Source organism: Apodemus sylvaticus, chromosome 13 (assembly GCF_947179515.1).
Source record: "Apodemus sylvaticus chromosome 13, mApoSyl1.1, whole genome shotgun sequence".
Lineage (NCBI taxonomy): Eukaryota > Metazoa > Chordata > Mammalia > Rodentia > Muridae > Apodemus > Apodemus sylvaticus.
In genome coordinates this window covers 35,702,550-35,724,906 of record NC_067484.1, presented here as the reverse complement: position 1 = coordinate 35,724,906, position 22,357 = coordinate 35,702,550, and the positions used below count along the sequence as shown (strand labels likewise).

At 46.3% G+C, this 22,357-nt stretch overlaps 1 protein-coding gene across 1 annotated transcript in view; it reads right to left on the bottom strand.

Moving 5' to 3' along the window:
* The window catches only part of Ablim3 (actin binding LIM protein family member 3), a 119,157-nt gene that overhangs the window by 43,681 nt on the left and 53,119 nt on the right, over window positions 1–22,357 (bottom strand). The window contains exons 4-7 of the mRNA XM_052155822.1: window positions 15,746–15,929; window positions 13,594–13,706; window positions 7,425–7,551; window positions 2,646–2,739 (exon numbers count right to left, since the gene is read on the bottom strand). Of these exons, the coding sequence (XP_052011782.1) occupies window positions 2,646–2,739; window positions 7,425–7,551; window positions 13,594–13,706; window positions 15,746–15,929 (518 nt within the window). The remainder of the gene's footprint in view (window positions 1–2,645; window positions 2,740–7,424; window positions 7,552–13,593; window positions 13,707–15,745; window positions 15,930–22,357) is intronic.

The following is a 22,357-nucleotide window of genomic DNA, read 5'->3' as shown; positions in this document are numbered from 1 at the left end:
CTTTCTGGATGCTGCTTCTTCACAGTCCTGCAGAAGCAGCCAGCGATTCCCATCTAAGGCAAACTTCCACCGACCGCACCAGCCTTTGATCAGCACTCCAACTGACCTGCCATGTTTCTTGAAGCCCCACCCTTTCACAGTGTTATCAATTCCCCTCCCATATCTTGGGTGCACATGCACCTAGAGGTCCACATATGTGTGCAGGTTCATGTGTGTGCACATGCTTGTGAAGGCCAGAGTTTCTCAGGAACTGTCTCCTTTTAAAACGACTTTTATTTTATGATGTGACGGTTTTGTCTTCACGTCTGTCTGTGCATCCTTTTTATGCCTGGTGCCCACAAAGGCCAGAACTAGACACGAGATCCCCTAGAACTGGAGTTTCCCATGGTTATGAGCTGCCATATGGGTGCTGGGAATCGAAACTGGATCTTCTGGAAGAGCATCCAGTGCTCTTAACCTGAGCCATCTCTCTATTCCCTTCGTTGTTGCTTTGGAGATAGGGACTCTCACTGCTTGACACTCACTGAGTAGGCTTGGCTGGCGCTTGGCTGGCTGACCCATGAACCTCTGGGCTCTGCCTGTCCTTGCTTCTCCAGACCTGGGGCAGTATATATGCACCATTGTACCTGGCTTCTTAACACATATTCCGGGGATCAAACTCAGGTCCTTGTGCTTCCAAGGCCAACCCTTTACCCCAAACTTCCGCCTTAACTATCTCTCTTCTATGACAGCTCCCACTCTCTGTGCCACCTGTAGGCAACCATTCCTCAAGGCCATCACTGGTCCTTTTCCAGTCTGTCAGTATCTTTCCTCCGCCTTGGAAATCCTGACTGCCTCCTCTACTATTGTTCACGTCTGAGTGCTTTGATGCTGGCCTCTCCAGGTCCAGGTATTGTTTCTGGACTTTGATCTATGTTCTTGTCTATCTTCTTGGAACCTTCCTGGGATTTCAGTCACAACCCATCTCAAATGTTCTCCATGATTCTGCCTGGATCATATGGTTTCTCTTCCGTTTCCGGTGCTGCAGAAGCCACACTAAGCTTCTTGTCACCCAGATACAACACTTTGCCACAACTTTGGTTTCTTCTTCCTGCTCAGTCCCTAAATTCTCAAGTTGGCCCACACTGGCTGAACCATTTAATTTCTGGAAGCTGGAGACAAAGGTGGTTACTCTTGGAACGCTGTGGCTCCTGATGGCCTCCTTCTAGTTTCCTTCCGTGTACAGGTTGCTCCCATTCAGTCTCTCCCAACTCCCCAGCGCCCAGTGAATCATAAGTAGACTTCTTACTCTTGTACCCACAGCCTTGGAAATCTGGCCCAGCAACCTTTCCTGCATGCATTCTTTTTGCTCTGTTTGGCACTCTTTGCTGGTCCTTAGAGATGCTTCATCCTTTAGGAACTCAGCGCATTTGATTATCTGATATGCTCTGACTCCCTACAATGAGTTTTCCATATCATATCAAGTGCAATTCTTAAAAATATGCAATTTTTATCATGCTACTCCGTTTTAAAGTTCTCTGAAGGCTTTCCCCTACACTTAGCTCTAAATATGATGTGCAAAGTCCCACCTTCAGGATTTTGTTTTTGTTTTGTTTCTTGGGTTTTGAGACAGGGTTTCTCCGTGTGACCTTGGCTGTCCTGGAACTTACTCTGTAGACCAGGCTAGCCTCAGACTCAGAGATCCACCTGCGTTTGCACCTCTGGAGTGCAGGGATTAAAGACCTGGGCCACCACTGCCTGACTTCCCTACCTTTTCATACAGTGGGCCCATCATCCTCCAAGCTCTGCTTCCATGCACTTCCTCACACAGACCTTTCCTGATTGCTATACTCTGTTGCTGAGCCCAAATGTGGCTGTAGAGTCTTTCTCAACTTAGTCCTCATGGTAACCACAAGCAAATGGCAGCGCTAATAATTACACCTATAGTAGCTGAACCAGCCTGCAATTCCTTAGCCACTATCAGATGCAAAATGGAGGCCTATAGATACAAAGTTCCTCACCCCAAATAGTATGAGCTATCAGTAGAGACCAGCCACAGTTCGATGGTCCCCGCCTGAGCTCTTCAAGGTAAGTGACCCCCAAAACATAGGAAGGCAGCATCTAGCCCCAAAAGGTATTGAAAGAAAGGCTGGGAAGGCCAAAGACTCAGCAAAAAGGCTGTAGGTTGTCTGTCACTGGCAGGGAGAGCTGCTGCATCAGAGGCTTGGGAGAGCCGTTGCCATGGCGATGGGCCAGCCCAAGAAGGGTTTAGAGAGCAGGCTGCTAGACAAGCTGCTTCTTAAATCAGCACATTACCAAACAGTTAAAACATAAAAAGGGCTTCCATCTTGAGGCAGATCCTGGAGGAAAATCCTCATTGTTACCCCTTGGAAATCTGTCCAAGTCTGAATCCAAAGAAGCAACCGATTTTTCCAGCGCAGCGGTTTTTGAACCAAGAATTATTTTGTCCACATTCTATTTTGGGGGTGCTCAGCTCTTGGCAAGGTTATCTGGTCAGGGCCATGAAGTAAGCAGACTCAGGGAGGTTGAAGCAATGGAAAAAGGGGACATGGGGAGGGGGACTTTCTCCTCTTAGGTGATGACTTTTTGGAGTCCCACCCTGCTCACACACCTCCATGGTTACTCTGGTTACTCAGCTCGCTTACCTCCAAGACCCTGCCACTGATGTACCGGTCACAAGTCTCACATTTGATGCCAAACTGGGAGTGGTAGTCAGACTCGCAGTATGGAACACCATCCCTGCAAAAGGAAGTTCGCATAGGAGGGGGATGTTAGTAGAGTGGGGGAGGTGTCCTTGTCCAGAACTTGGTCTGTCCAGGTCTTGTTCAGGACTGACCAGGACTGGGAGATTGAGAGCCCTTTTTGAACTCAAACTGCCCCTCAGATAGACAGCTAAAGAAAATCTGCGGGCATCTGTATTTGGTCAGGTCCCTAAACCCTGATGGGACCACTACTCTGAGCAGCCGCTTTTGGTGTCTTTTCTTTTGTCCCTCCCATATCCCCAGAGTTGTCCAGACCCATCTACTTCTCTCTGCCCCAAAGAACTCTTCTGGAAAACTACTTAAGACACAATTTAAGATGTGTTTTGTTTGCTATAGAAAATGTAACGCTCACACATGGTGCAGAAAGGCATAAGGGAAATGTCCCCCCTTTCCTTCCACACCTTCCTGGTTTTCCTTCTGGGATGTAACAACATGATCTGTTTCTTGCAGACCCTCAAGAGTTCCTCCTTTAGCCAAAAATTTTATCCATTTGGCTGAGCTGATGGACCAGTACATAAGAAGTTTCCCCCTGTTTATACACTCTCATTGTGTGTAAGTGTGTGTGTGTATGTGTGGTGTCCCACAGCAGGTATATGGATGTCAGAGGATAACTGTAGAGTTTGTTCTCTCTTTCCACCTTTCCATGGGTTCCAGAGATCAAACTTGGGATTTAAATTGGGTGTCAACCTTGTGTGGTAAGTGTCTTTACCCACTAGTTTATCTCGCCAGCCCTGCTGTGTCTTATTATACTGCTCTCTACAGCTAATAGCTGGCACTTCTTGCTTTGATAGTGATTCTCACGGAGCATTTCATTTAATAGTTATGGCGGCCCAGGGAGGTCAGTACTATGAATCTCCTAGTGTGTGAATAAGGAAATCCAAGCATGAATAGGTAAGTAACTTCCCCAGGTCATCAGGTCTGCTTACACTGAGGATGAAGCCCAGTTGGTCTGGCTTCTCTCCATATTTTCATGAGGATTGAAGGAGATGGGCTCAGGATATGCTAGGGCTTCATCTGTGTCTGGCTCAGTGCCTACTCAGGAAAGTCCTCAATCACCATGGCAGCTATGAGAGTCCTCAAGGAGCCCGTTCTCCCACTTTTGCGTATAGGATAAGGTGGATCAGACACAGGCAGGCCTACAGAGCAGGCATGCTAGCTCTGTCTCCAGCTGGGGCTCTACCTGGGAGCAAGGTGATTAACACTACCCGAAGTTAAGGTTGCTTTTGTCTGTGTGCCCACAAAACCTCTCTGACTCAATTAACCTGACCACTAGCCACTCAGGTACTGCAGGTTCTCACTCTGTGGGTTTTTTTTTTTATTTGGTTTTTTCAAGACAGGGTTTCTCTGTATAGCCTTGGCTGTCCTGTAACTCACTCTGTAGACCAGGCTGGCCTTGAACTCAGAAATCTGCCTGCCTCTGCTTCCCAAGTGCTGGGATTAAAGGTGTGCGCCACTACTGCCCAGCTTTAGGAGTTTTTCTTAGCACCAGTGGTTTGTATTGACTCATCATTACCTTTCTTCTTTTTTGGGGGTGGAGGGCATTGGGGGTGGGTTTGGATTTGGTTTTTTCGAGACAGGGTTTCTCTATATAGCCCTGGCTGTCCTGTAATTCACTCTGTAGACCAGGCTGGCTTTGAACTCAGAAATCTGTCTGCCTCTGCCTCCCAGAGTGCTGGGATTACAGGCGTGCGCCACCACCGCCCAGCACTCTGTGGGTTTAAGTATGGGTAATGGTGCAAAGAAAAAAAAAATTGTCATCTGGGTTAAAAAACAAACCACTACAACTTCACTTGGATTCCTGGGTTGGGGACACCTTAGGGAATTGGAAATATACATAATTATAAACACAGGCAGATGGGCTAGGTCGCATTTACTATGTCCTTATTAGATATGGAACATGGACCTCTGGAGTCATCTTATTAACAAATGAGCAAACTAAGACTTAGAGCTGTTGAGTCCTTGACCAAGGTCACACAGGCAGGAGGATTTCTGCCTCGAGCATCTGTAATAGCTTCATGACTCCTGCCACTTTCCTGCAGCAGGCGAGGGCCCAGGGACAGACTGTAGAGACCCAGGGGGATGGGTAATCTAGGCCGGGGCTCCAGAGCTGTGTGCAGTCTCTTACTGCCCTAGAGAATTCTAATGTAGGACCAACGATTCTTGGCTGGTGACTTCCCACAGACATTCCTTACTAGCCATGCTTAGAGGGGGATGCCTAATACCCACTGATGTGGCATTTAGGGCTTTCAGTGACTCGACCTCAGCACACCTCTGCAGCCTGGCATTCTGCTTCACCTCTGTACATACTTGTGTTCCCAAATAGGATGGAAATGATTAACCTATGCCCACCCTATTCCCCCCATTCTTCCTCCAGGCTTGTCTTTGTACTTTGAATCTTACCCAGTCTTTCAAGACGCATCTTAAACCTTCCACGAAGTTCTCACAGATTCCAGATAGCATCTGTAGCTTGTTAGAAAGGGACCTTCATTGCTCTGAAGGTTCATAGCCTCACTTTGCACCATGGACCCAGGCTGGTGTGCTTGGCAACAGCTATTTCTCCTTCCTCAGGCAGCAGTGTGTGTGCTTCCCTTCAGAGGCCACCTCCCCTACCTACTTCAGCTTTCTAAGTATCGCAAGGGCTGCTTTAGGGTTGGGCCGCCATGGTTAGTGTTTGAGCAGGAACGGGCAGGTAAAGCAAGGTAGCTAAGTCAGAGGTAGTTGCTGGGCTTCTGCTGCTGTTTCTAGAGAAAGACCTCTTCTTTCACCAGCCTCGCTAGACTGATTATCTAAAGCCAGGCACCATTGCTGATTTTCTTTGCTATTTAATCTGCCTGGGGATATATCTAATAGAGAGGGGAGCAGAGCAGGAAGGGAAGGATGAGAGAGAAAAGGGGAGTAGAGGAAGAGATAGACCATAGTGCTGAAGACATCTTCAAAAAGCTAGTATACCAAGCAGGGCAGTGGTAGTACATACCTTTAATCAGGAGGCAGAGGCAGGAGGAGCTTTGTGAGTTCGAGGCCAGCCTGGTCTACAGAGTGAGGATAGCCAGGACCATACAGAGAAGCCTTGTCTCTAAAAAACAAAAAGGAGAGAGAGAGAGAGAGAGAGAGAGAGAGAGAGAGAGAGAGAGAGAGAGAGAGAGAGAGAGAGAGAGAGAGAGAGAGAGGCAGAGAAGAGAGAGACAGAGAAGACAGAGAAGAGAGAGAGAGAGAGAGAGAGGGAGGAGGAAGAGGAAGAGGAAAAGGAAGAAGAAGAAGATGATGATGAAGAAGAAGAAGAAGAAAAAGAAGAAGAAGAAAGAAGAAGAAGAAGAAGAAGAAGAAGAAGAAGAAGAAGAAGAAGAAGAAGAAGAAGAAGAAGAAGAAGAAGAAGAAGAAGAAGAAGAAGAAACTAGTATATGTTTCACCTTTCCATGTCTGAACCAAACAACTTCAATTGTTGCTTTTAAGTGCATTGCATTGAGCTTTTTGGGACTCATGACTGATACTCATAACGCACAGGCTCTTTCCACAAACTCCTGGTATCCTAATCCTTCCTGTCTGTATCGTGTCCCCCTATTGAATGTGTCTCCACAGCAGACACCATGTGCTCTGTAGCTCTACAGCTTCAGCACCTCCTGGCCTTGGACCAGATGGGGCAGAGGAAGTGTCTGGGATCAGAAAGTGTCAAAGTGCCAGGGCCTTGCTTCCAGTTGCCTTTGGGTGTTTAAACACATTTGTGTGGTCACTAGTGCCAAGGCCTGAAGAAGATGTGTCCAAAAATGCTGTGTGTAAGTCCCTGAGATTGAATCCTCTTACCTCATAGTTTTATTTACCTACCATCTCCTCCTATCTCAATTAAACTCAGGTAATAACTATACTGTTTGGTCAGGCGTTGTGCTAATGGTTGGGAATACAGCAGAAATGAAATCACATCCACTTCCCTGAGAATCTACAGGGAGCAAAAACTATCACTGTGCAAATTGCTTGCTCCTTTGAGTCTCTGCTCCACGAGGTTCTTTATTTTTATTTTTAAATTTTTTATTGGTTTTGGCTTTGAGATATTGTCTCTTTGTATATTTCTGGCTGTCCTGGAACACACTATATAGACCAGGATGGCCTTCACTCACAGAGATCCATCTGCCTCTGCCTCTGCCTCTGCCTCTGCCTCTGCCTCTGAGTGCTGGGGTCAAAGGCATGTGCCATGGCTGGCCAGGGGAGGTTTAATGTCATAGTCCATCCAAAGATGTCTGTTAGTTCTTTGTGCATAGTGAAAGCTCAGTAAATGGTAGGAAGCATTATCATTATTAAAACTTAAAACATACACATTACTAAATATAATTATAGATGGTGGTAGCTTGTGTAAGAGGCAGAGTAGTCTGATGGTAGTGATAGGGGATGGAGGTAGGCATGATGGCATGGAGCCAGCTACCTCTGAGTCAGAGGCATATGGAAAGAAAGGAAGGAGCCATAGGTGAAGACCACCAGTGCATCATGGGAGATGGAACAACCCTGGAAGGCCTGAAGGTAGAAAGAGGCTGGGAGGGTGGCCACTGTGGCTTCTGTGGTTTCAAATGGATGTGATATATGGTGATGCTGGGGATTCTGGAGAGGATAGTGGGACAGGCCTTGTGGGATACAGAAGCCTCAGGAGCCCCGATGGGGAGAGGGAGAGACACTCACTTGCTAATGTATTCCCCAGTGAGGATGACGCTACAGGTCTGGCATTTGAAACAGCTGACGTGCCACTGCTTGTCCAGTGCCAGGAGTGACTGGCCATGTTTAATCTCCTCTTTGCACCCAGCACAGTCTGAGAAGACAAAAGGAAGAAGAACATCTTGGGTTTGCCGTCATCACCTGCCAAGGGAACCCATCCCTGGATGCCATTTTACTCCCCACAGGTGGCCACCCTGATGCTGCCTGTACCCAGAGACCCTGCCAGGCAGGAAGAAAGGTTGCCAGAGAGCTCTGGCCTGTGACCACCATTTGTGCAAGCCCATGCTCTGTCTCATCAGCCCCAGCGCCTGTCATTTGCATCACCTGGTAGCTTGAACACCCCCTCACTGCAGCCCCCATCTAGAGAACAGAATTCCACCATGACCTCTGCATGGTAAAGTTTTAGAAGCCCTGCTTTTGGAGACAGGCTGCATTTTTCCATTCCTTTTTTAGGCAAGGGCCATGGGACAGTTAATCCACTTGGTCAATTTGACCAGATATAGTGTCCTACAGGAGGCATGCATTTAGATGGGAGGGTATTTCTATTCTGTTTGAACTGATGGGGAGAAGTTGCTGCCTGCCCCGAGTGTGACTGGCACCATCCTATGGGCTGGGACCCTGGAGTGAATCAAAAGAAGACGAGAAAGACAGCTGGCCGAGAGCCTGTGTTCTCATTGGACTGCTGAGATATGAGCATATGCTCCTGTCACAGCTGTGACTGACTCCTGCTGCCACACCCCGTGCCATGATGGACAGTATTTTCTGAACCATGACCCAAAGAGAAACCTTTTCTACTTAGTACTTGTCTGCAAGAAGGAGAAAAATAACTAGTGAAAAGCCATACTTGTGTTTTATGCTAAATCTATCTATCTATCTATCTATCTATCCATCATCTATCTATCTATCTATCTATCTATCTATCTATCTATCTATCTATCTATCCATCCATCCACCCTCCCTCCCTCCCACCCATCCATCATCCATCCATCCATCCATCTATCATGTATGTAACTATCCATCTATCATCTATCTATCCATCATCTATCTATCTATCTATCTATCCATCCATCATCTATCTATCCATCATCTATCTATCTATCTATCTATCTATCTATCTATCTATCTATCTATCTATCTATCCATCCATCCATCCACCCATCCACTCATCTATCTATCTATCTATCTATCTATCTATCTATCTATCTATCTATCTATCTATCTATCTACCATGTAGTATGTATGTATGTATGTATGTATGTATGTATGTATCTATCTATCTATCTATCTATCTATCTATCTTTGCCTAGCCTGGGGCTAGGCAGAGAGTGGGAACTCAAAGGATATTTGCTGAAGAAAGTCTGAAGAATGACTGGCTCTCATAGTGCTCAGGCAAAGGAGTGAATTTACTATGTTCATCTTTCCCAGGCACACAATAGGAGTCTAAAGATACTGTCCCCAACCTAGAAATGTGCTTTCACCCCCTGTCACTGTTGCTCTTGAGCCAGCACTGGACAGAAAGTAAGTTGGAGCCCCATAGTCTGGTCTGCCTATTGTTCAGTGAGTATAGAGTAGGTGGGTGAGGCAGGAAATGGAGCCAGCATCCAGGGTGCTTGGGAAATCCTGGGGATTCAGGCCTTGCTGATCAGACGGTCTGCTCTGGAGGAGGAACACGGTCACTGGGCAAAGTTTATCTGAGGTCAAGCCTCCTTATTGGCATCACAACACACACACACACACACACATACACACACACACACACACACACAGACAGACAGACATTTTGGAACATGTGAGGAGAAGCTGCATCTAAACTTGGGGGACCATCCTTAATCTGGTCCTGGAAGAGGAGATGGTGTGTCTAGGAAGGGTGGCACATTTGGAAGGCTGTGGGGGAGCATCTGGGACCTGATGACCTACTTGTAGGGTCAGTTCCTGCAGTCTGAACACATGACTGCTGAGCACCTTGCTAACCTCCCTTAGCACAAGCTGGGGTAGGAATGTCTACAACTGCAACGTGCCTTAAGCCTTCAAACAGGCTAGACAACAAAGAATGCACAGCTTTATCTTTTACCCTTTCATTTTTCTGGAATTAGTATGTCTCCTCCTATCCCCCAAATGAAATAAAATTGTATGTTTTAAATGTTTCAATGTTTCGATGGCTTTGGTAGGTCAGGTGCCTCCTCTTCTTATAAACAGATGGTGTCTGGTCATGCAATCTTCTTGTTTCTTCCCCGACTGTTCCTTCAAATAATTAAAGGCAACTGTGGTTTGTTTCTCCCTTAGCCACCATGCCGTGTGCTTCACTCGATGTGGTCATCCTCACTCTCAAGGGAACACCAGAGCGGCAGTCATCATATTAGCTAAGTACGAAAAAACTCTCTGACTCTTCAATGAGGTTTCCTTGGTAGCTGGCTGCTTGCAGAAATGGCCACATTCCAAAAAAGAAAAAGAAAAAGAAAAAAGAAAAAAGAAAAAAAAAAAGTGCCGTTTCTGCAGGCTAGAGGACACACTTGAGATGAATTTAGTGCTCTGAACTACATACAGTTAGAAGCCAGTGGGGTGTAGTGATTGGAGACTGGGCAGAGAATGGAGTGAGCTTGCTCCGGCAAGTTCCTCTTCTAAATGGATCCCCTACAACCAGGTCAGTGTAACTGGCACTCACATAAGTGGCTGTTCTATTTGGCATTCTTGTGTTTTCACACACATCCTGTGTGTTTGCCAAGTCTCGGATCTGAAGGGAACCCTTGCTTATTCCTTTTGAGAATTCTGGGATGCCCTCACTTGTGACTTTTCTGTCCATGTTACTCTGCTGGTCCTCCATTGTCCTGGTTTCCTGTTTCCTGGGACTTCTCCTCCCTCTTCCTTCTCCTTTTGCTCCTGTCCACTGATGGACACACGTCACTGGGAGCCCAAGGGTCTGGGGCCATAAACAGGGTTGGGAGGGTCACTCTCTTTCCTTGGTATCTTTTGGGAGGCAGCTGTCCACTCTTCTCGTATGCCTCGCCATTCCAAAATTACAGCCTTCAGCTGGAAGGCAGCATGATGCCCCACCTGTTCCTCTCCAATCTCTCACTTTACTAGCAAAGCCCCGAGAGATCCACACAGCCATTTTTAGTTTGGTTGGCTACATCATCCATTCTATTTAGGTCAGCAAAAGTAAGTGAGCTTTGTGAGGCACAGCGAGTTATTTACCTTGCTTTAGGCAACTAGCCTAGGAAGACGGAGCCTTTTCCAATTAGAAAGACATACTCCTGATAGAGGGTGCTAGGGGAATAGCCTCAGAGCCTTAACATCTATGTTACTTTGGGAAGGTCATTTGTAGGGTTTGAGTCTCGGTTTTCTTACTTATAAAACAATTACTCTTCTTGCCTTCATAGATTTGTAATGATTGAATGAGATATCTGTTCATTTATTGCAATGCCTAACAATAGAATGAATGCTGGCAGTGGTGATGGGAACACATGTGATGGTGGATTAGTGGTGATGGGGGGATTGTTAGTGATGGTACCTATGTTAGGGATGGTAACCACTGCGGTGGTAATGGTTATGGTGATGATGGTGATGATTGTGCTGGTGATGGTGATGGTGATGACGCTGGTGGTGATTGTGATACCGTGCTGATAATGGTGACAGTTGTGGTGGCGATGGTGATGTGGTAGTACCTGTGATTGTTGTGGTGATGTAATGATTGTGCTGGTGCTGGTGCTGATTGTGTTGGTAACAGTAATGCTTGTGGTGGTGCTAATGTTGATGTGGATGGTTCCCCTGCTATTGATTCTTCTTTATGAGATCTATGATCTAGGAGTATTTCTTTTACATATGATAACATGAGTTTTTCCTCTTGACAGTTCATGACTATTGTCCCTTGAGTAAATATTATTCTAGATTTTCCAGAATATATCCACACAACAGGGATGAACTTCTCACTCTTATAGCTAAGAAAAAATAATGTAGGTTATTCTTTTTCTGTCCTCTGGTATGTTTTTCTCCATCTTTCAGATCTGGCTTTAGTTCTATTCCTTGGGAGCATCCACTATACCCTCTAGTCAGGGCTCTTGCGCATTTTCAGCATAGTCTGTGATCATCTCTGGGGAGAAAACTTCAAGGAAATATGCTCTGTGGGTGCACGGGTGGATACTTTTATTTCTGAGCTAAGCCAAAGGCCGTTGTTCCCCTGGAAACTGCTCTCTGGCCCACATGTCCTTCTTTACCAACTTCTCCCTTGTCCTTCTGGGTATCCTGATCTTCAAAACTATGGTGGAGACATGTTAGAGTCTCTCTTCTAGATGGCTCTTCTAGAACTTGTTCATACATTAGACTTTCACTCAGTAGAGAAAGCCTGCCCCATTTCTAAGACTCCAGCACATACAGAAACACGTAGTACATTCCAGAGAATTCACAGTAGACTCAGGAATCCTATTCTCCACATTCATTTGGCGTGTTTTCTACAGTAAACCTGGGAGTTAGCTAGCCTTTCTCAATGTAACCAAATACCAGAGAGAAACAATTTGGGGGGGGGGAAGGGATTCATTTTGGCTCATGGTTTCAAATGTTTCAGCCCATTATGGTGAGCCACTTGCCTCTCCAGCCTAATGAGCAATAGCATCCACATTCCCTATAGGTAATCCTCTGATTTGTATTCGTCCTAAGTTGTGCCTAAACCAATCATGCTAACCTGATCACTGTACAGGAATGCTGTTGCTTTTTACAACACTCCTGCGAAGATGATAAGGCATCCCATTATTTTTTTTTATAGCTGCACAAATCAAGTCTCAGGGAGGCTACAAGACCACTTTGTCTCACGCAGACAGTTGGCACACTCCCAGCTTGCTTCTGTTCTTCACATATGCGACCACTGGTCTCTGAGTTTCCAGGAAGCATAAGTCACTAGGCGAGAACCCTTATCTAGTGTTTTTATCATAGGGATACGATATCAAGGAGATATAAAGGATAGCCGATAGCCGTGCACACACTCAGTCACCTGGAAATTAAGTCTGGCCAGAGCAATAGATTGTTCTTGAGTATCGTCAAGGACACTAAAGGAAGAGCCCTAAACACCACATCACATCCCAGGAACTGATCTGACTCCAGGGAAGGGCAGGCAAGGTGAGTCCATCCATTGCCTCTCCCATCAGCTCGCCACAGCTAGGTGGGCTGTAATGGAGCCCCTGGGAGCTGAGGGCAGCTGACGTGAGTCTTTTTGGCTCGCTTCCTTGGTGAGATGCAGCTCCAGTATGCTGACTGTGCTGGTGCCATGCCTGGCTGCCTCTGGACCCACACAGTAATGCAGCACAGGATGCTAATGGATTTTCATTGATTCTCTTGATGGGACCAGCCAGGGTATCATATAACATGAAAGATCATTGGAGCTCAATGTGGCTCAGGAGACCCAGAATACTCGGTCTGTGTGTGCTTGTGGGTGCATGCTGTCCATGGCTCTCCAAGGACATCTAGGAACAGTGATTTAAACATCTTGTCAGTACACACACTGAGTGGACTGACTTCCTCAGATTAGGACCGCCCTAAGGCATACTCTCAACCTGTAGGTCCCCCTCAAATCTGTGACTTGATAAAACACACTGTTTTTATGGCACGGCTGATGTCTGTCTCTTGACAAGATGCTATTCCCACCCTAAGAACAGCTAATGAATCACCCGAGAGGCTCCCAAAGAAAGATGACACCTGGATTCCATTCTCAGAGGTTCCAGATGAGTCCAGAAATGTGTCTTGTAACAACGTGATGATCCACAAGGCTGACATAGTGGTCCCAGAAACACGCTCTGTGGGGTTTATTCCTAGGACCACTCCTGGATTCTTGCATCAGCTTCTAGAAATGGAGAACTACTGGTAACAAAGCCCTTGATCAACTCTGCTATAGTGTTCTTGGTACACAGAATCAGGAACCTCTCTCCCCTTGTCCGAGAAAGGATCTACCTCAGGTGGTTCTGGCTATCATTCCCTCTAGCTAGGTAGCCTGTCCTCCCTGCATTGTTCTGTGGAGCTTGTGTCTGGGCTGTATGCCAACTGGGTAATGCTTCAGGATCCATCCAGGGTGGCAACCTCCCCTGCTTCCTGCCAGGGCAGGGTCCTCGGGAGGACAGCGTTTGTGAACAGAGCGGTGCCTATGGGGACTCACGGCTTGGTCCACGGATCTTGATTGGCTTGCTGCTGGTCATTGACTGGGAGCACGTCTGACATACACATTCTTTGCCACTGAAGGTCACCTTATCTCCAATAGGGAAGGGCTTCCTGCAAGGGAATGAGAAAGAGTCAATGACTCCTGTTCTGAAGATTTTCCCGCTACTGACAACTGACAGGGCATGCACTTGGGTATTCTATAAGACATGTTGCCGGGTAGTGGTGGCGCACGCCTTTAATCCCAGCACTTGGGAGGTAGAGGCAGGAGGATTTCTGAGTTGAGGCCAGCCTGGTCTACAGAGTGAGTTCCAGGACAGCCAGGGCTATACAGAGAAACCCTGTCTTGGGAAAAAAAAAAAACATATCTATAAGACATGTAGCTTGTTTTCTAGAGCACCAGACAAGTCAAGTGCTATTCAGAATATAGACTGGATAAAGTACTCAGAATCCAGGGGACCAGAACTGGAAGACTTGTTGAGCTAGGTATATCACGTGACAGTGTCAAGCCATACTGTCGCTATGAGCTTATGCTCCTCAACTGTCATGGAGAGGTGACCCACTCTTCGCAGAGCTGTTCTGCCCTTACAGTTTGTCCCATCCTTATGTATTAAGGGGACCACTCAGACCCCAAAGTTGCCTTTTCTCCCTTTCACTATCTAGACATCTCTCTCTTTTTTCTTTTCTTTTTTTTTGGATTTGTTTTTTTTCAAGACAGGTTTCTCTGTATAGCCCTGGCTGTCCTGGAACTCACTCTGTAGACCAGGCTGGCCTCGAACTCAGAAATCCCCCTGCCTCTGCCTCCCAAGTGCTGGGATTAAAGGCGTGCACCACCACTGCCCGGCTTCTAGACATCTCTTAAAACGCTCTTCCCAATGAGAAGATTATCAGTTCCCAAACAACATTCCCTCCTCCTCCTGTCTTTGCTCTGTTTCTCCAGCCAAGGGGTCTCAAACTCAAACAATTGTTGCCCAACAAAATGACATACATATAGATCCCCACACTGCGAGCTGTTGAGTGGCTGCTTTTGTTCTTGAGCTGTGGGGTGCCTGCCACATGCACTCAGAGCTTAACACATAACAAGTGGCTCCACTGCCTTTTTTTTTTTATCAGCAACATGGGACAGTGGAGGGCAATCTGGGGTGGGAATCTGAGTAGCTGTATCCTTGCCATTCCGATTTGTTGTTGTTGTTGTTGTTGTTGTTGTTATTATTATTATTTTACACAGCCATTAGTCAGAAATTCTAACTGGTTACTTGATTTGGCCACTAACCAACCAGTGGTTATTGTACAGGGAGAGTAAGTAATAATATTCTCTTTTCCAAAATAAAAATGCACATGTACGCAAATCATATTTTGCTTATGACTTAATCAGAGCCGGCCATTAAATTTTAACACACTGGTGGGCAGGGCTGAGGTTTTCTTCAGTTTGTTTCCATCTCCTTAATGTGCTGCTTGGCATGCAGCAGACCCATAGTGCACACTACTAAATTAACAAACGTGTGATCACGTGTGAGCTGTGTGGCAGGGAAGCAGGCAGAGAGCAACTGTCCTGAGGGTGGGTGGGTGGATGCCTGCTGCAGAGGAGAGAGCAGGCGCACTGCAGGCCAGACACTGGGCGCAAGTCTCTGTGTGCAGCTTATCACGCATCTGGTTTGATCTCCATTACCTAGGCTTACACAGACCAAGGCTACTTGGTGAGGTCATTCTTCCAGCAAGAGACAGTGTTGGGATGATGGAGGAAGGCTATCGATAAGGCATCCGTATGCTACCCTAAGGATGAGAGTGTGGAAGCCTGGGCCACAATGATAGTTGGCTCCAAGACTGACTACCGAGAGACAAGATACTCAGTGGTTTTCTTGGAGGCCTTTTGAGAGGAAATGGAACACTCATCATGGCGTTTAGATCCTTACCCTGCTACCATCATAGGATAAACTAGTGCTTTACGCCCCACTGGACATGTGACAAGACAGGATCTGGCGGCTACACAGTTTGAAAACTACTGGCCTGTCAGAGCAGTCCATCCACTCTCAAGTTTTCAGAAACCCAGGGTTCAGTGAAAAGCCTCTGTGTTCCTGAGCTGCCTGGAGAAGGCCATGCCATCCTCTCCCCTAGGGCTAACCCAAGAGGTCCCTGTCTCCTAGGACACTCACCTGCACAAGCTGCACACGAAGCACTTGGGGTGGTAGGTGCGGCCCAGGGCAGAGATGACCTCACCCGTGATGAAGTCCCGGCAGCTGTCACAGCGGGTGCCGTACAGCTGCTGGTAGTCCTGGGTGCAGATGTACTCCTGGTTCTTGAAGAAGAAGCCCGACTGGGCCAGGCCACATCCACATACTTGGAGAAATGAGGAAAGAAACAGAGCAGGTTGAGTCCGGGGAGAGTTTGCAAGAAGAAGATCCTTCCTAGGGGAAAGGCTGCTGTCTGATTTTTGTTGTGAATAGCCACGGGGTCATGGCATGTCAGAGCTCATGGGAATTTGGGTCCCTTGCATTAGAAGCATATGGAGATTCTTCAGAGGGAGATGCCCTAACCTTGGTTTGGACTCCCAGAGTCCAGGGTTGGGTTTCCACACTGCCCAGATGATTCCGATGTATATTCCCTGGGGACCATGGACATTATACAGTCCTCTCAATACACTGAATTTCAAGGCCTTGGAGAATCATGGCATGCCACACAGCTGGTGGTATCATGAAATTTGAGAATGAATTACTCACTAAAAAAAGTCTCCCGGGAAGTCAATATGTGCTAGACTCTCCCTCAGGTCAAGAGCAGTGTGGAGATTGTAGGCTCCAAATCCCTAACAAGAGAGAATAGGTTGGCAATAGGATGGAAAATGTGAGGCTTCTGATTGGTTCTTGCTGTAGCCAGAGGGTTGGTCTGTTTCTAGCCATGTGATGCAAAATACACAATCCCCTAACTACAAAAAGCTAAATGCATCTTTGGAGGGAAGATGCACGCGTTATATCTGACAGTCCATGAGATAGGTACAGACTATAGGAGAAAGGACATCCTGTCAGTATGGAGGGAGGGAGCGAAGCCTTGATAATGCAGAATGTGACAGAATACAGGCGCAGGGAGTTGCCAGCCATAGTTGTATGGGGTGGGTCTGGGGCACAGTGGAGTCTGTACAGAGTGAAGGGAAGTCACACAGGACAAAATAGCTCCAGTCCACCAGGAGAATGGCGACTCTCCAGTTTACAAAGTTCAGGTTTTCCCCGTGTGGGAGAGCTCCCAAGCTATTGGTTGGTCCTGAGAGTGAGGTGAGAGATCCAGGCCATAAAACAATGCAGGCTTTTGCCATTGCTCTTGGCTATCCCCCAGAACTTGATGGTAACACCCTAGTGCAGAAAACAACACATGCTTTGATCCCAAGACTTAGAGAAGACAAGCGGATATATTGATTGGGAAGCTTTCTCCAGTGTGGTGTTTTATAGAAATAAACAGAGGCTGGATAAGAGAAACCAGGTAGATTTGTAGGCATCTGAACAACTGAATTTATGGAAGAAACAAGCCCCACAAGGGGAATCTGGGAATAAGATCTTCCAATAGGAAGATAATTTATGAAATGAACACATTAAGCTATAGGAAGAGGCTGTTCTTCCTAATGGAAATGAGTGAGTCATGGTGATAATGAAACCCCAGTAATCAGGTGAGCGTACCAGTTCATCTAAAACTGGAGTAGGTCAAAAAGCAATCTAAGGAAGGTAACCAGAAAGGACCTTGGGTCTTGGGTCTAGCCCTGCTTGTCCGCACCTATCTGAAGACTGCCTGGTTTCTTCACTTTCCACACAGTCTGTCTTTGGGTGGAAAGGGTTGGGACTCTTAGACTGAAGAGTAGTCCAGTGTTCAGGACTCTTATCTTTGACATGGGCTCTCTGAGGATTTTGGTAGATAAAAAAGGGGGCTCTCTCAAGTCAGGGCCATGGTTGGGGAACCAACAGTTTCCAAACCTGTCAGTTTGCAGAACCAGCTTGTAGTGGGTGATGTCACCTGAGTAAATACTATTTAGTTACAGAGAGTTCTGTAAAAGGAACCAGGCAAAAAGCAGGAGAGCTTTCCAGATTCGGGCAAACATAGCTTGCAAATGTTTGCTCAGTTCTGTAGGCCGGCCGCAAGGCTAACAGACAGTGGGGGTGGAGCGATCTTGGAATCAGATCACTGGGCTCTAGTCTCATCCCTGCCACCAAGTCTCTGCATGATCTTGAACTTGGCCCACTTCTTTCTGGGGCCCCAGTTTATACTAAAGAGGCTGAACTTTTAGAACTGATCTCCTCTGGGCCCAGGAGAAGAACTTGGGGCTTGCCATGTGTCTGAGCATTTTGAATTCAGTATGAAGTCTTGCTGGGTTAGGGGAAGGCAGGATGGCTGGTGGGGACAGTGGTGACAAGAGGCCAGGAAGGTCTCAGTTTTCAGGCACCATGGAAATTCATCCTCTTAAACAATACCTGGCCTTGGGAGCAGGCAGAGGCAGAGCACAGGCTGTTCTGGGCATGCAGGTGGCGGATCAATTGCTTCATGGAATTAGTTGGGTCATGGCCTACTACCTCATTGGAAACAGCTCCTGTTTTTTCCCTTTTTTTTCTTCCTTTGTTTTCTCTGCCAACTCCACCTCCGGAGTCATCTCTCCCAGTAGAGAAAACCAGGAGGCCATGAGAAAACTTGGAACAATCAGTTCCTTCATTTCCTCCAAGGAGCTAGAGGAGGAAGTTTCTGGTGGGAAGGATGTAAAAGTTGATTAAGAATCTAAGGGATTCCTGGAAATACAGTAGGGAGCCAGGGATGGGAGGCGAGTGAGGAGCAAATGGGAGCTGTTGAGCAGATGCCTAGGAGGCCACGCAGAGCCGCAGACACGGGGCACGTGCCGTGTGAGGGACCGGTAAGAATGAGCACATCTGGGTAGCCATGGTGCGCACATATACCCATATGTAAAAGTCTAATGATTAAGAAACAAGAACTTGGAAGATGGGTGACTCAGTAGGTAAAGTGATTGCTACACACAAAGAGCTGATACTCAGAACACATGCAGAGCCAGACTGGTGGTGCACACTTATAATCCCAGCGTTCCTACAGCCAAGTGGGAAGTGTTGACAGCAGGCCTGGAGTATGAGTATGTATCAATGAACAAGAGACCCCATCATGAATACAGTAGAAAGTGAGGTCATCCTCTGACCTCTACTTGTGGAGTTCCTCATGCACACACATGAGTGTGCACGCACACACACATACACACACAGAGCATGCACACACTTGCACTACTCGTGGACTCCCTCATACACACACATGTGTACATGCATACACACACATATACACACACACAGCATGCACACGTACTTGCACTACTTGTGGACTCCCTCATACACGCACACCATGTGTACATGTACACACACATACACACATACACACACATGCATGCATGCATACATACCTGCGCTACTTGCAGAGTCCCTCAGACACACATGCACACATACAAACTCAAAGATTACAAACAAAACCAAAGCAGATCCTATGGCTGGCCAGTAAGAAGGATAGATGACACAGACAGACAGACCCTCTTGTTGAGGATGCAGATGGATGCTATCTGTGAAAACCCTGATTAGAAGCAGGTCTCACACACCGCCATAGCATGTGCCAAAGAGAAATGCACTGCGGTTTTTACAGGTTGCTGGGCTTTTGTCTGCGGTCCTTGTCTCAGGTGTCCCATGATTTTTAAAAGTTCCCCTGTTCTCTGAAGCTCCTTTGTAAGATGAGGGGGGGCTAGCTTGTTACTAAGGAGCTATCAGGTGTGCGAGTCCAGGATTCTGCCAGAGAAATCGAGACGTTCAAGACTAGGTTTTATAAAATTTCAAGATTGTAGAAAGGCCTGGAGCACAATCTAATTCGATGTTTAAAATATTTCAATTGTGAAATATAGAAGCACACAGGAAAATATATCTGTATATTTAAAGAATAACAAAATACATGCTCATATGTCTGCACCAAGTTTCTGAGCTAGGTTGTTCTCAGTACCTGAGGAGCTGGTCTGTAGCTCTCTGATAGCACCTCCTTCCCACACGGGCCCTGATGGGCTGTTTGTTATCCTTTTGCTTTTCCTTATAGTTTTACCATTTTGATATATCTATGTGCAGTAGATTATTTAGTATAGGCTGTGTCTGGGTTTGTCATGGCTGGACCCCGCTGGGCTTGCTCAGTCTCTGGGCACTGTGTGTTTAAGATTTGCTTGAGGTGGCTAAGGCTACAGGTACTCTCCCACTGCTAAGAACCTAAGCTTTAATAAGCACTACTCTTACAAATATGCTGCTGAGAGCATCGCTATCTACCTTCTAGGTTTTTGTTGTTGTTGCTGCTGTTGTCATTTGTATTAAGTGTTCCCACCAGAAGATCCGGCAGTGCCACAGTACCACCAACACTTGGGGAGAGCCGACTTGTCAACATGACCCATGTGAGACAACTTTAAATTTCATTTCCTGATGATTAGCGAATCTGAGAATATTTTCATATGCCCATGGGCCACTTGTATTTTCTGCATGGAAAAATGCTAAAATCTTTTACCCATTGAAACCTTTAGTGGTGTTTTTCTCTCTTAAACACAAGTCCCTTTCACCGGTTCCTGTTAACACCTGGAGTCCTGGTCTTTTTCCCTTTACGTTTTCTGGTGAATTCATACCCTCAGTTCTTGGGGAGACCTGACTTGTCAACACGACCCCATGTGAGACAACATCAGAGTGTGACTTTAAATTTCATTTCCTGGTTGTTAGTTTATCATTGTTTTCTTTGTGACTTGAATGCTCTGTGTTACGTTAAAGAAATGATTCTGTCCTCCTACATCCTAAGAGGATGTCTCAAGGTTGTTTTTCTAGAAGTTTAGTTGTATAGCTTTCTGTATGGCTGCCTTCCCACCCATCTGGAGTCCTCATTAGTGAGGAACATACAGTAGGTATGTAATTTCCCCCACATGGATAGTTAATCATGTCCGTGTTGTTTGTGAAGCAGCTTAATTGTCCTCCACTGGTCAGCAACAGACCCGTTTCCTTATGCGCCTTTCTTCTGGGTCCATATGCAGTTCTATTGACCTGTTTACCCGTTGTTATTCCAATAACTTAATAATGTACACACTAACAATAGGTGGGGATCGCTGCTAGGACAGGGCCCCGGCTTTGCCCTCACTCCTCAGGGTCATGGACAGTCACGGACTCTTTGCTAAGACTTCAATTTTAGCAGACCCCTAAATTTCCATGGGGAACTTTATGTACTAGAATTTCTCTTTGCACCCATAGTTCACCCAGCATAGCACTGCCAGCTTGAATTTATTTTTAGATGTATTTTTTAAATTTTCTGTGTATAAGTGTGTTTGCCTGTATGCATGTCTCTGCACTATGAGCATGCCTGGTGCCCTCAGAGATCAAACAAGAACATGAGACCCCCCCTGGAACTGGAGTTACAGATGGTTGTGAGCTAGGAACCAAATCCAGGTCCTCTGCAAGAGCAACCAGTGCTCGTAACCACTTAGCCATCTCTCTAGCCCCACGTTGTCATCATTTTTTTTATTCGATATATTTTTTTATTTACATTTCAAATGATTTCCCCTTTTCTGACTTCCCACTCCCTGAAAGTCCCATAAGCCCCCTTCCCTCCCCCTCTTCCCCCATCTACCCCTTCCCACTTCCCTGTTCTGGTTTTGCCTTATACTGCTACACTGAGTCTTTCCATAACCAGGGGCCACTCCTCTGTTCTTATTGGACATCATTTGATGTATGGATTATGTTTTAGGTATTCCAAATTTTCTAGGCTAATATCCACTTATTAGTGAGTGCATACCATGACTGATCTTTGAGACTGGGTTCTCCAGCTCCATCCATTTGTCTAAGAATTTCATGAATTCATTGTTTCTAATGGCTGAATGGTACTCTGTTGTGTATATATACCACATTTTTGTATCCATTCCTCCATTGAGGGATATCTGGGTTCTTTCCAGCTTCTGGCTATTATAAATAGGGCTGCTATGAACATAGTGGAGCACGTATCCTTATTACATGCTGGGGAATCGTCTGGGTGTATGCCCAGGAGTGGTATAGCAGGATCCTCTGGAAGTGATGTGCCCAGTTTTCTGAGGAACCGCCAGACTGATTTCCAGAGTGGTTGTACCAATTTGCCACCCCACCAGCAGTGGAGGAGTGTTCCTCTTTCTTCATATCCTCGCCAACACCTGCTGTCTCCTGAGTTTTTAATCTTAGCCATTCTGACTGGTGTAAGGTGAGATTTCAGGGTTGTTTTGATTTGCATTTCCCTAATGTCTAATGATGTTGAGCATTTTTAAAGATGCTTCTCAGCCATCCGAAGTTCTTCGGGTGAAAATATTTGTTTAGCTCTGTATCCCATTTTTTAATAGGATTATTTGGTTTTCTGGGGTCTAACTTCTTGAGTTCTTTGTACATATTGGATATTAGCCCTCTATCGAATGTAGGGCTGGTGGAGATCTTTTCCCAGTTTGTTGGTTGCCGATTTGTCCTTATGATGGTGTCCTTTGCCTTACAGAAACTTTGTAATTTTATGAGGTCCCATTTGTCAATTCTTGATCTTAGAGCATAAGCTATTGGTGTTCTGTTCAGGAACTTTCCCCCTGTGCCCATGTCCTCAAGGCTCTTCCCCAGTTTCTTTTCTATTAGCTTCAGAGTGTCTGGCTTTATGTGGAGGTCCTTGATCCATTTGGAGTTGAGTTTAGTACAAGGAGATAAGGATGGATCAATTCACATTCTGCATGCTGA